The following is a 13,708-nucleotide window of genomic DNA, read 5'->3' on the forward strand; positions in this document are numbered from 1 at the left end:
GAGCAGGCACCGTGGCCCGGTCTCTGCCTGGGCACCTGCACCAACTGCACGACCCTGGGCTGCTCAGTGTTAGTTCTCTGCATTGGGAAGAGACCATCATTTCTTAATGTGCAAGACCCAGACCATGGGTCAGCAATCTCTCCCTGTAAAGGGTTGGGTGGTAAACTTTTTAGGTCTCGTGAGCCACAGTCCCTGCTGTAACCACACCGCTTTGTCATGGTAGCGCAAAGCGGCCATAACAATGCGTAGACAAATGGGCATGGCTGTGTGTTCACCAAACTTTATTTAAAGAAATAGGCAGTGGGCCAGATTTAGCTCGTATGCCTTAGCATGCAACCCCTGACCTAGGCTTACAAGAACTGGCCCTGGAACCAAAATCCCTGGGTTTGAATTCCAGCTCTGCTGTGTTCCAACCATGGGAACTTGGGCAGGTTTCTTCATTTCTCTGTGCATCAGTTTTATGACAAACACATTAGTTTGTTAACAAAATTAATTACTAATCTGTTAACAGCTAAAGATTAAATGAATTCAATATGTGTAAAATGCCCACGGAAGCGTTTGACCCATAGCAGGCGTTCAGCTAAGTGTTTATCATTATGACTATTCAATTTGTAGCAGAGGAATGCCTTGGTCGAACTTCTTGAACACTAGAATTTCCTAGTACTGTAGTTGGAGAAACACGTGCTGGTCCCAAAACGCAATGCTAAGGCGAAGGGAGTCCTCCCGGGGCACCACGGCGGTCGCCTACCTGTGCCGTCAGGCGTGGCACACACGTAGGTGGGCAGCATCTTGACGGGGGCAATGGCGTGAGTCTCCTTGCTCAGACCTCGCTCCATTTCCACGTTCATCCTCCTCTTGACCTCCAGCAGCTGCTCGCGGCTCAGCTTCAGAGACTCCAGGGTGTTCTGGCGGGCCCGGTGTTGGTCGGCCAGCCGGTAGGCCACCGCCGTCACCATGGCCGCCCCCTTGCCGCTGCCATCCTCGGAACGCAGGAAGCGGACGTCGCAGTCGGGCACCAGGCGCCGGACGGCCTTGTGAAGACGCTTGGCAAAGCTGCAGTTGCCGTGAGAGGGGAAGAGACGGGTGTCCACAGTGAGGGTCAAGGGTACGAAGGGCTCACCGCCTCAGCCCAAGGCCGGGAGGCGCCCGCAGGAGCAGGTGCTGCCCTGAGCAGCCTCTCCCCCTCCCCCAAGTTAGCGGCCAACACTGTGCAAGCTCGGTCGTCCGTGACCACCCCGGCTGGGGAAGGGAAAGGGCCACCGTAGGAAAGCACTACCCACTGCACACGGTCATCCCCTTCCCACAGGCCACGGCTGCTCCACCCAATACATCAGCCCCGGAATCGGGGCATTCTGACACCGCTACGACCTGTGCTTCAGTGCTCACTTCATGAGATGCTGCCTGCGAACAACCCAAAACAGAAAAAGGAGAAGCCTTCTTCTGGACTTTGGTCTCTTTGGCCAATTTCTGCCAACAATCCAAAGGTGCCTGAAGAGCTCAAGACAACAGGTATGTTCAGCAAGAAACTCTCAGGTGGTGGCTGCGCTGAGCCCCAGTCTCCGGGGCCTCACTGCTCCAAGTGTGGTCTGTGGGCAGCAGCTCCCCGGCGGCCCCCGATACAGGGTCTCAGGCTGGACCCTCCTGAATCAGGATCTGCCTCTTAACAAGAACCCCAGGTGATTCACGCGCACGTTCGAAAACCTTCGGCATCAACCGATTCAGGTACTGAAGGCACATGGAACTGGTGCTCACATCCAGCGACAATGAGGTAAGTGGGCACGAAAGAGAGATCAGCCAGGTGCCAAGTGAAATTTGAGTATTTTGGCACTTAGGACCCAAGGGATCAAACATGGAGGGAAGTGCAGGATCGATTCAATGCCCAGGTCAGCCAGAGAGGCTGAGCCAGCTAGGATGTCCTCTGGCAGAGGACACAGCACTTGAACGGACCACCCAAACACATGAGAGTCAAGGAAGCAAGTACAGAGGAACCCTAACTCCTCAACAAGAGGGTGGCGGAGCCCTGTGGCCAGGAGAGCCTGGCTAGAGCTCCAGGCATCGGGAGCCCGCAGAACTCACCTCCACCCCCGCCAAGGACGCCACCCTCCCAACCCCCACATGCCCAGCTGGGAGCTCATCCTACAAAGCCCCTCAACGCCACGGTCCATCTCCACCGCCCCAGAATGCAACACAGAGTTGCCGTGGAGTCACTAGGGTCTCTCGCAGGCCTGTCAGGGGTCCCCGCGTGCTCTGGGGGTCTGGGCAGGCTGACTCACTGTGGGTGCTTCTTGTAGACAGAGCCATCCACCCCAATGGTGGAGCGCAGCCGCTCCTCGCCCTTGTTCTCCTTGATGCGCCGCAGCACGGCCGCCAGGGTGGCCGCGCACAGGCTGGCTGAGCGCGTAGACACGATCTGGCAGATCCGGTGAGTGGCCACGCAGTCCTCCTGTGTCGGGTCCATGCCCAGCCGCACCAGCACCTCACGCGCCTTCCGGGTGCCGTCCTTCTCCCTGGGAAAGAAAAGGACAGTGTGTGGGCACGTGTCCAACCCACTGCAGCCAGTGGGAGGGAGTGACAAAGAAACCACTCAGCTCCAGCAAACACCATCTCCCAGGGAGGACAGACACCCCCTCGTGGCTCTGCCCATCAATGGGAAGACAGAACAAGGGGAAAACACAACAGAGCCAACAGGAGGCTCCTCTCCCAGACACACACACACACACACACTGCTCAGGTGCTTCCTTTTCCCAATGCGAAAAGCAGTATTTTTTATGCACATACTATGTAAGGACAAGGCGCTGTTCTTATGGCTTCACACACCAAGGGGGGGTGTGCGTGTGTGTGTGTATGAGAGAGAGAGAGAGAGAGAGAATGAGCTAGAGAGAGAGAGAGAGAGAGAGAGAGAACGAGCTATGTTTGCTTATCTAGGGGTAGAAGGAACAGTGTCCCTGCCACCAACCACCCAGCTGCGGAGCCCACCCCATTTTTTATGAAGCTGTCAGCTCATTGCCTTTCACGGGGGGCTGGCACTGCCTTAACCTACACTAGAGACCGTGCTAGTGTCCGCTGCCATGAACTGAGCAGTCTTCTTAGGGGAGCAAAGTGCCTCACAAGTATGTACCCTTCCATCCCCTCGGGGTTTAACAAGCAGGCACAATTCCCTCAAGCGTTTCCACTTGAGGTCACTGGAACAGTTTCACAGCTCCCTTTAGCACCCAATTCCCCTCCTCTCCGCCATCTGGTCTCTGAAACAACAGGGCCTCCTCAAGCAACAAGTGGAACTCTCAAAAACAGGAAACTGGTCCTAACTCTTTGGATACTGTTAATTGAAAAACAAAAGTCAGGCCATCTCACTCCCACCCATGCCACTCTCTGAAATGCAGGCCTCAGCTATACCTACTGGAACTAAATGGGTAAATCGTAGGGCCATCCAAAGACCTATTCTTCTGTTAGAGAAGCAGGGGTCAGGACAGAGCCCGTTTGGAGAATCACCAACAGAGAAGGAAATGTCAGAGCTTCAGGAGAAGGGAAAGAAGTAGATGGATGAGTCACCCAGGGGCCCACTGGAAGCCTCCGGCATTAAGCCAAGCCCCACTCCCACCCATGCAGCACCAGAAGCCACTTGGGTAGTGGACAAGGGTAGACACTATCTGAAAAGTTGAAGTCAAGCCAGAGGCCTGCCATGGCCCACGTCGTGCAAGACCCTCTTGCTGGCCAAATCTGAAGGGTCAAGGGCCAGTTCCCCTCCTCATTCCCCAACGGCCAGTCCACTCTTCCGGGGGAGACCCAGTGAACAGAGAGGGGCCTGGAAGCTTACCCTTCAATGTCTGAAACGTCTTTGGTCTCAAACTGGCCAGTGGTAAGGAGCCCTGGGCTGACCTTCCCCCCAAAGAGCAGCTCTTCCTTGGCCATCTTCACCAGGATAAGCCTCACCAGTTCTCCCATGTACATCCCACTGATCATCTTCTCAAATCTGCAGGGATACAGACCAAACAATGAAGAACAGTCCCTGCTATGCACAAACTCACAACTCGCCCGTGGAGGCAACATGCACGCACGGGAAGCTGGTGCACACTGCGGGGCTGACTTGTGTGGCATTGCTGAGACTAAGATGTGCAGAGACCTGACAGCTCGGGGGAGGCTACAGGGTCGGCGGCGTTTGCTCCATCTCTGCAGGCCGGTGGGCCTTCAACTCTGGAGGGGACGGGCCTTTAGCAGCCAAACTAAACATCCAAGGGATGCGGAACATTGTGGAACAGCCTGAATTCTAGGGAAAGTAAGTTACATATAGGGTAGTGACTTCTAAATTTGTTTTTTCTGTAGCAAGGAAATCCTTTTTTAAAATGAAACCTTATGAGGAACCTCAATATTTATACACAAGAGAAAGAGCCCAATATGCTCCAATTAGCAGCAGGGGCCCAGCAACATCTCACACTGCCCTCCCCTTGCAAGGTCATTTGTGGATTCCTAGAAGACAGGGTGAAAACAACCTGGGGGCGGGGGGGGATGGGATGAGAAGGGCAGGTTGGGACAGAGGAGAAGACGCTCTAAATGTCAGATGGTCGTGGGAATCTTGGAGTAGGACACGTTGGAAGTTTCTGAGCAGGCAGGTGACAAGATAAAGGCATGTTCTAGAAAGGGAGAGGGCTGCCCCCCAGAGAGCAATCAGCTAATTTATTTTTTCAACACTAGGTGATGCTGTTTTCTTTAGAAGCCAGTGTTTCTGGCTCAACCGGTGTGATAGGCGAAACCTCCCCCATTCTTTGTGGCAAAGAAGGCCCTTTCTTGGTATCAAAGGACCTGGGGCCTAGAAAGGAGGCCCCCCTAGGGCCAGCAGACACTACCTAGGCTGGGCTTCAGCGAAGAAACCCAGAGTGGGGGTGCTGAAGGGATTATGACGTCACCTGGTACAATCTATGAGAGAGGAAGCCAGGCCCTCAGGAAGTGACTCGCTGGAGACCCAGGGCTAGGTATGGCCAAACTAGAGCTAAGTGCAGAGCTGGCAAAACTGCTTGAGCAGAGGGTGCATTTAAAAGGTTCAAGCACCAGCACAGGCACGCTGTGTGGGGGGCAGCCTGGCTCTAACAGTAAGGGACTCGTGTGTCTGCCTCTAAACCTTCTCCAAAACAGCTAGTTTGATGGCAGATGGGGACGGGTCCCGTGGGGCTCCGAATCGTGGGTGACTTACAAAAGCTTTTATTCCCGTTGTTTTTTTTTTTAATTAAACCTTTGTTTCAGTCAACAGTTAAAAAATATTTATTTAGAAATACATCAAGAGTGGGGAAAAAGTTCCTCCTGGAGCCCAATAATGACTTCAGGGCCACCACGGCTAACACTGTATAGTCTGTGTCCTCCCAGCCTTCGATTTGTCTAAGGCTGAGCCAGTGGTGTGTTGCCAGGGCCGGGCTGGCCATTCTGCCTTCAGATACTTTTAAGGGCATACAGCTCCTCTGAATGGCTTGGGTGTGCCTCATTCGTGGAGGCAGACCCTGAGCGAATGACTTTTCAGCCCCTAAGTTTTCAGAAGCCATGGCAGACACAGCTACAGTTTCCTATGAAAGTTACAAGTGGACTCGTGCTTCAATGTGTGGGAGAAGCTCGTGACTTAGATAAACCGTGCCTTGAGGAAGCAAGGACGCTCCCTGTAAAGAAAAAGACAGCCCACTGCTGAGCTGGCTTACAGAGCTGCGTTTTCCTCTCTGAGCAGAGATCTATGCCAGAAGCTTTCCTGCAACAGTCACAGCACCAAGAAGACAGAGGGGGCCTGAATTGCTCAAAACATGTTGCAACTGCCTTCGGAGCTTACAGCAATCCCTGTTTCAAGATCTTTAATATGGACATTGGGCCAATGTTGGTGTAATAATGACAGTGAAATAATGTTTTGTAACAGTCAAAAGTACCTAAAAGTCAAGTCTAGCTAGGCTGGAGAGTCTAACACTCAGGGCACAAAATGCGGGAGGCCCTCCTGGTCCAGTCCACCCAGGAACCCCGGCTGGGCCACAGGTCCGGGGAAGCGGCCAAGGAGGCTCCTAAACCAGCTCTTCCAGAGGCCGTGGGTCTGCCTCCAGCTGGGGCCAGCTCAGCTCACAGGCAGCTCTGCTAGAGGTCAGAGTCAGAGCCTCAGCCAGTGTGGAGGAGGCAAGTGTCACAGCCTCATCCTCTGAGCAGTGGCAGGGGTGCGAGCTACAAAGACAGCTTTCAGGGACCCTTAAGCTTGGCCATCCCAAGACGACTTTTCTTCTGTGTCTCACAAGCTGTTTCTACGAACAGCATACACATTGAAGGTGGAAGAAAGAGCAGAACCAACACTCAGGAAATGACCTTCTAAAATGATGGCTCTGAAGGACAGAGCCAAATTGTTACCTATAACCTGGTCTGTCCGCTTGTTTATTCGTGTTTAGAGCCCTCTCGGCAATTTACAGTCAAGAGCATGTGAGGAGCACACCGCTCCCACACCCGGGGGGGCCTGGGCAAACTTCCGGGGAACGTGAGACTATACAGCAGAAGTGAGAACCACCCCCCAGCCCCGGTCAGCCCCCGGCCCAGCTCCTGAGCCCACCCCCACGAGCCCGCCGCACACAGGGGTTGCTGCTCACAGTTGCTTCCCGGGGTTCAGGGAGCCCATGTCGATCTCCTGATCAAACTCGGTGCGGAAGTCATCGAGCGTGCCGTCGTCCCCGAAGGCCCCCCACTCCATATTGATACACATCCGCCCCTCGTCTCCCTCCACCATGTCAATGTGGCGCATCTCTTCCATGTAGCAGGCATTGCTGCCCGTGCCTGGCCAAAACAGGGGACTGCTCAGCACCCGCCTGCTCCAGCCTCTCCCCAGCCCCCATCTGCCTCTCGCTCCAGCATCCTGAGACTGCCTAGAGAGGCCGGGATGCCTCAGTGCAGGCTCCTGGAGTGTCCCAGCATGATCCAATCCACAACCACCCCCAACCCGCAAGTTCTGGCTCAGCCCTCCAAAGGGACTGCACCATCATCTAATATGAAGTACAAAGAATTATCCAGGCCATGGAGCCCTCCTCCCTTTCCAGCCCACACCCCCATCCATTAGCCAGCACCGGCTCCCCACACCCAGTGTGTTCACTCACCTACAATGAGACCAATCTCGCAATTCTGGTCATCATAACCACAGGTCATCATGGTCCCAACTGTGTCATTCACCACGGCCACAATATCAATATCAAAGTCCTGCAGGGATAAAAGGGAGGTTCTGATCTTCACCATCACAGAAAGGTTACGGTTGTGAAGATGGAGAGAAAGAGCAGCAAGACACAGAGCTCAGGTGCATCGGGCTGCCCCCTTACTAACCCTACTTGGAGCCGAAGAAGGTTGGAGCTGGGAATTGGGTCCAGACCCAGTCCGACAGCAGTGACTCACTCCCCACCCTGCCTGTCTCCATGGAGGCCACCAGCCCTGCAGTCTAATTTATAATCACTGCATTCACAAGAGCCCATCTTGTCACTGCTATCCCCTTCTCCTTCTCTTTCTTCTTCTCTTCTTTCTCTCCTTCCCTATAACTCCTATGACCAGAACTTAATCTTGTTCTCTCTCTGCCCCATTCCATCCTGATGCCAACACCATCCCAACCTTCTTAGTTGAAAATGATAATCAGGTCTTCTTCAGGTTAAAGACTGAAGGGTTTTTCTTTTACCAAGGCAAGATTACTTATTCTTCATGCTTATCTGAAGACCCCAGAGACATCTACTTATATGTAAGATCATCAGTGTGGCAATCATTTCACAGTATACGGATACTAGGTCATTATGAGGTATGCCTTAAACTTAGCCATATGTCAACTATATCTCAATAAAATTGGAAAAAAATTTAATATTATTGGGTAAACCTAGCAGGGAAGGAAAAGAAAATTTCTCCTTAAGAACTACAAAAAGGTTCTCATGCTGATTTGAGGACAGACTGGGAAAGATTTCAGAGTAGACCCAAAGGAATGTAAAGGACCTACAGACCCCACACCCCTACCTCCCCATCCCTACCTCCCCTACTCACCCCTCTCCTCTGGATGGCCTTTCGGATCAGAGTAACCACGTCTTTGCCTTCCACACCACTGGACTTGAACCCCTTGGTCCAGGAGACCAGGAAACTCTGAAAAAAGGACCAAGGAAATGAACACTGATTCCTCACAAAACTCAGACCACACTATTCAAACAACCATTAGTAAGTGGAGACCTCTGTCACAGAGCTAAGCTAAACTATAACCGTGCTTAAATATTCATACTGCTTCCTGACTAGCCTAGGAAAGAGAAACTGGGGCCCCATCAAAGCCCCAGGAAGAAGATTAAATGAATGGTTCCTTCATGAGCTACTGCCCCCAAGAAGTGGAAAGAACAGGCTTTAGAAATGCCAAAATAAGAGACACATCATTAACTCCCCAGACATCTTTCTTCCAAGGAACTTCATCAGGATACTCTGTATCAAGGGAGTTCCTAAATTCCCATTCCTGGCTCCCTACAAGGGATGAGGATAATGTACAACATATGGGGGACTGCACATTGTCCTTTGAGGGACGGGGGATAGAGACTCTCCCCCCACTTCTGATACTTCTTCGCCATCCCCCCACACCTACACACACTCACTCACAAGGACAGAACTCTCAATACTCAACCTCGTCCATACAACCATCAGAGCCGCCTCTAAAACCACAGAAGCAGCTGGCTCAAAGTTCATCCCAGACCTCCCAGCCCAAAGATGAAGCAACAAAAAAAGTGTCTAAAGAACTCATCTTACCTCATCTAGTTTCGTTTGGACGCAGGGGAATGAGAAAGTAAAACCCAAGGGGAGCTTCTTGTCTTTGATTTGTAGCTTATCCATGAAGTTAGCCAGGCATTCCGCAATGTGGTCAAACAGCTAAGAGCACACAACACAGGAAAATGAGTGAGGAGGGAGAATAGCATGGAAATTAAGAGCATACCTAGACTTTGAGCTCAAGAAAGGAACTAGTTGAACGTGTGCAAGATATGTATCCCCTATGAAGTCTTAATTTTCTCATCTGTAAAATGGGGGTGATAACTATACCTGACCTCAGAGTTACCAAAAGGATTAAATGTGTCAATAAAATATAAGGGCTTAACAGTAGTTAGTACTTATTAAATACTGTCTTCCACTCAAACTATTTATCCAAACCACTGTCAAAATAACCCTGTGAGAGGCAGGAGAAATCATAGGAAAAGCTGATCAGAAAGTCATCACATACCCTGGGAACAGAACATCCCTTGGTGGCTCTGTCAGAACCCCCCCTTGACACGGGTGCACAGCTGACTGTGGGCAGCCCATCTCACTGCCAAGAAGTATTCTAGCATCCCTGTCTCTTGTGATTGGGGAGGGAGTGGAACATTCTCTGTTGGCATTCTCTGAATGAACTTAACAAAAATAAGTAACTCTTATATTTTTCCTCCATTCTGGAAAAGTAATTTCCCAGGAACATTTCAAAGAAGTTATTTTTGTTTTCTAGCTTCAAAATGAAACACCAAGTGAGTCTATGAAGAGCACTGAAGAATAGGGTTTTGTGGATGGGCAGCCTTACAATGTGACCATGCCAAGCAGGACCCACAGCTCCTAAGAAAAAGCTGTATTTACAACTATCCAGGCTTTCAATCAGTCCCAAGGCCCACAGTCCCATGGCTTCCTTCTTGCCCACTCAGCATTCTCAAAGAGAGGCAATGCTCCCCTCCAGATGCTTACAGGCTGAGGCCAGGGGCATTCTGTACAAAAAGTAAGCAGAGGCCAAAGAGACCAAGTAGATGCCAAGAGGCAGGTTGACCAGATGGCAAAATCTAAAAGCCAAGGGGAGTGGATGAGAATATATCTTTTCTTCTCCAGACAGAAGAAAAGGAAGATTCCACTAAACCAGGGGTTCCCGGGGGTTGTGGGTCCTGGACCAGCAACACCACCACCATCATGTTATAAATGTAAATTCTAGGGCCCAAATCCAAACCTGCTGAATCAGAAACTGTAGGGGAGGGGCCCTCCAGCTGATCCTGAAGCAGTACTTTAAGAACCACTGCACTAACCACAAAAAGTATTTTGATTTACAAAGTAACTGAGAGGTTGGAGGTGGGCAGAGTAGACTGAGAGGCCCACTGGCTCCCCAGATATCTAAGGTATGCTTCCTGGGAGCAATCCAGGAAGAGAAGGCCACCCCCATCTAGAAGGTGGCCAGCTCTAACAACTTCCTGCATTGATCTTATCCCTGTCTGGTCACATGCAAAATTAACCTCAGATGATGCTGAAACTCTCAAATCTCTGAACGAAAACATTCTCAAGAACAAAGACCGAGGAACAACAAGGCTCTCTCACAAAGAGGATCATCAATGCATAAGTGCCAGCTACCCTGGGTGGAAGCCAAGTATTTTAACACATACATAAGGTTTCTAGATAGATACTCAGTAAGTTCTATTCTTCTGTTGGGAAGTTGACCCGAGACAAAATTTACAGTATAATCAAATTCCTAGCACCCTCTTCCTGGTAGTCTAGTCAAAATGATCTTTAGTAAAAAATAGTGTTTATCCAAAAACAGGAAGTGGCAGAAGCTGTGCGAAGAGAGAAGGCCAATCATCAGGGATGAAGGGAGGGGGTGCTTAAGAAGGGGGAAAAGCAAAATGGTTGCCATCCTCCAGCCCCGATCCGCTGCTCCCTTTCCAACTGTGCTCCAAGGAGAGACAGTGAAGAGATACTAACTTACATACAGTAGCCACTAGCTGTAGTTATCTTAATCACTCAGAATCTTAAAAAATGTAATCGTCACTTCCTCAATCACACTAGCCGTATTTCAAGTGCTCGTTGCCACCGGTAGCTAGCTAGTGGCTAACGTATCTGCAACGGGCAGATACACCGCGAAGAGTTCTACTGGACAGTGCTCGGTTAGAAGAGCCTACATCTCTTTAAAAGCAGGGAAGAGGTGACCATCTGCTCCCTTAACTGGAAGACTATCTCTTTTTCTATTAGCTGATGATCTAAGGATAAGATACTGGGAGAAAGAGCTAACACCTTCCTGCCATAAAAAGGCTCAAAGGGCACCATTTTATGAGGTTGGAAAAGGTTTCCCTTTCCTTATTGGTCTGAGAATGCTCACTCCCCTTCCCACAAGATACACTTAAACATCTAATGTGGCCACTATTACAATCTGTAATTCACTGCTCTCAAGTGGAAGTTCGTGTGCTAAAAGACAGATTTTATCCAGGGACCCACACTGTCCAAGTTCACAGATCTTCAGAAATCTTTGCCAGTTTAGGGCTTGGTGATTTGGTCTTGGTCTTAACTAAAATTTATGTTTAAAATCCATTTGTTTTCCTCCAATTAAAAGATTGATACCTATGATCCAAAAGAAAAGGAAAATAAAGGGAAAAAAGCACCAGTAATTCCACCACTAAAATAGCCACTATAGAGGCGCCTGGGTGGCTCAGTAGGTTGGGCATCTGCCTTCGGCTCAGGTCATGATCTCCAAGTCCTGGGATCAAGCCCTGCATTGGGCTCCCTGCTCAGCACAGCGTCTGCTTCTCCTTCTCCCTCTGCCCCTCCACCCTGCTCATGCTCTCTCTCTCAAATAAATAAAATCTTTAAAAAAATTTTTTTTTAATGGCCACTATAAATTTCTTCCAGTCTTTTGACCAACTGTTTTCTGCTTTTAAGCAGAGTATTCTTTCCCTTCCTTAGGGTGGAATAAACACCTGTATTTTCTTCTCGTTTTCTATCGTTCATTTTTATATAGCACTTTTGCATTTATTCAAAACTTTTAAAACATCACAATAACTTTATCGTTTCTTCCAGGTGGGTCTCATTTTTTTTTTTTTTTTTTAATTTGGACTAAAACATTGTTTATGGATACTGGAGCTAGGTGACCACCCCAGAGAGCTAAAATCCCACAGTCTCAGGGATTTCACCTCCCTTGTTCAACCCCAGCATGAAAACAAGGAAAGCAGGTGTACCCTCAGCACTGTCCCCAGGGACAAATAAAGAGTCTAACAGCAGTCTCTCCCCCACACGTTCTCCTCGGGGTCTGAAATTCCCTTCTGGAGAGGGGGCCGAGTATGGTGGGAAGAACAGTACACCAGGAGTAAGAAGGCTCCACCCCTTCCAAACCCTAAGGCCTAAGAGGTGACCACACTGGGCATCTTACTGGATTTCGCGTCCTCTACTCGCTCTTTTACTGAATACATGCTGGAGAGAAAATCAGTGGGACTAGCCAGCACGCAAGCAGACAGTCATCCCCACAGCAGTGCCATCATCCGGGAATGTCCTCAGGGACCCCTACCCATGGACTGAGAAGCAGCTGAAGAAGGAGCTGGAAGAACATCCCAAGGAAAGTTTTTGCAGAGCAGCTGAAAGGGGAGACCTGTTTCCCTGGATACCCAAGAGCAGAGAACATGCTGGACCGGTGGCAATCACCCACCAACCGGCCAGATACTTCTGGTGTGGTTGCAGGAAGAGTCCCCTCTGTAGGAGGGCTCTCCTGGGTGAACTCTTGAGAGGGAGAGCCCCCAAAAGGCCTGCCCCACAGGACTTCACGTGTGCCGGAGCACCAGCCCCTTCCCAGAGTGCCTACCACTCTGGAAGCAAGGGCAGGTAGTTGGGATCCAGGACCACCGTGTTGCCTAATGCCAGGAAGTACCACTCACAGGGACCACACCACACAGCCTACCAAGTGGACGGAGACTCCGAGAATTGTGCAAACACATCAATCTGGCTTTGTGCTGTGACTCTGGCCCTTCCCACCCCTATGATCTAAGGCCAAGTCATTCACTCAGCCTTTCAAAACCCAATTCGACATCTATAAAGTGAGATTAACAGAAGCACTCAGCCTCACAGGGCCAGTGTGAGGATAAGAAGAAGAAATGCATACAATATCCTTTGCTCAGCCTGTCACACAAATCATCATGTGTCAGCTCCTCTTGATGGTCCCTCATCCACTTCAACACAAGTATTACTTTCTGGGAGGGGTGGGCTGTGTGTCCGGGTGGTCCAGCTGTGCTCTAAGCCCAGGAGGGGCAAGGCCGGGACTTTGATTCCCATCAAGAACCATTGTCACACGCACAGGAGAAGTTCAATACATGTCTGGAGATTATCACAGTGCAATTCCATCCTCTCCCCTTTTTTCTTGCCTATTACTGAGAAGATTCTTCCTTGGATTTCACATTTCTTCTCTATCCACTCCTTTTACCATATGGACGCTCTAGAAGCCACAGAGATATGGGGTGACTAAGCATGATTTGGGGCAATGAGGAAGCACACGGTGCCTGCTGCCATACCAGGTGGGACAGACACCCCAAAAATGAATTTTGATGTTTTCTCAATAGGCTTCCACCCCTGTGCACAAAACCTCTTCTGTTTTAGACAGGCAAGAAGAGAAAGAGCAAATAACCACAAAGATAAAGGGCCGAATTCCTTCTCCCTACGATGCTATGGTAACAAGTGTGAGACAAGGAAGGCTGTCGAATGATCACAGTGGTAGGCGGAAGTGTCAAACCACAATCATGTGTTCCGACTTGCTATTCAATGGCATTGCTCACAACCACAGGTGTCCAGTGGGGTGGATCCGGCAGGCTTTCATCAATGACCAGCCCGTGCAAGCAGACCTCAAAAGACAGGGCCAATCAAAACACCACCCACTGCGGCCCATCCAGACCCTGGGGTCTCACACACATGCTCCCCGCTCTCTGGTCCGTGTGCACCTCTCCTGATGGAGGTGCCT

The 13,708-nt window shown here is 50.4% G+C and overlaps 1 protein-coding gene across 1 annotated transcript in view; it reads right to left on the minus strand.

Moving 5' to 3' along the window:
• HK2 (hexokinase 2) overlaps positions 1-13,708 on the minus strand; it is a 61,218-nt gene that overhangs the window by 12,508 nt on the left and 35,002 nt on the right. The window contains exons 4-10 of the mRNA XM_008700043.2: positions 8,749-8,868; positions 8,011-8,106; positions 7,095-7,194; positions 6,594-6,777; positions 3,815-3,970; positions 2,274-2,507; positions 749-1,053 (exon numbers count right to left, since the gene is read on the minus strand). Of these exons, the coding sequence (XP_008698265.2) occupies positions 749-1,053; positions 2,274-2,507; positions 3,815-3,970; positions 6,594-6,777; positions 7,095-7,194; positions 8,011-8,106; positions 8,749-8,868 (1,195 nt within the window). The remainder of the gene's footprint in view (positions 1-748; positions 1,054-2,273; positions 2,508-3,814; positions 3,971-6,593; positions 6,778-7,094; positions 7,195-8,010; positions 8,107-8,748; positions 8,869-13,708) is intronic.

Source organism: Ursus maritimus, unplaced genomic scaffold, assembly GCF_017311325.1.
Source record: "Ursus maritimus isolate PB19 unplaced genomic scaffold, ASM1731132v1 scaffold_6, whole genome shotgun sequence".
NCBI lineage: Eukaryota > Metazoa > Chordata > Mammalia > Carnivora > Ursidae > Ursus > Ursus maritimus.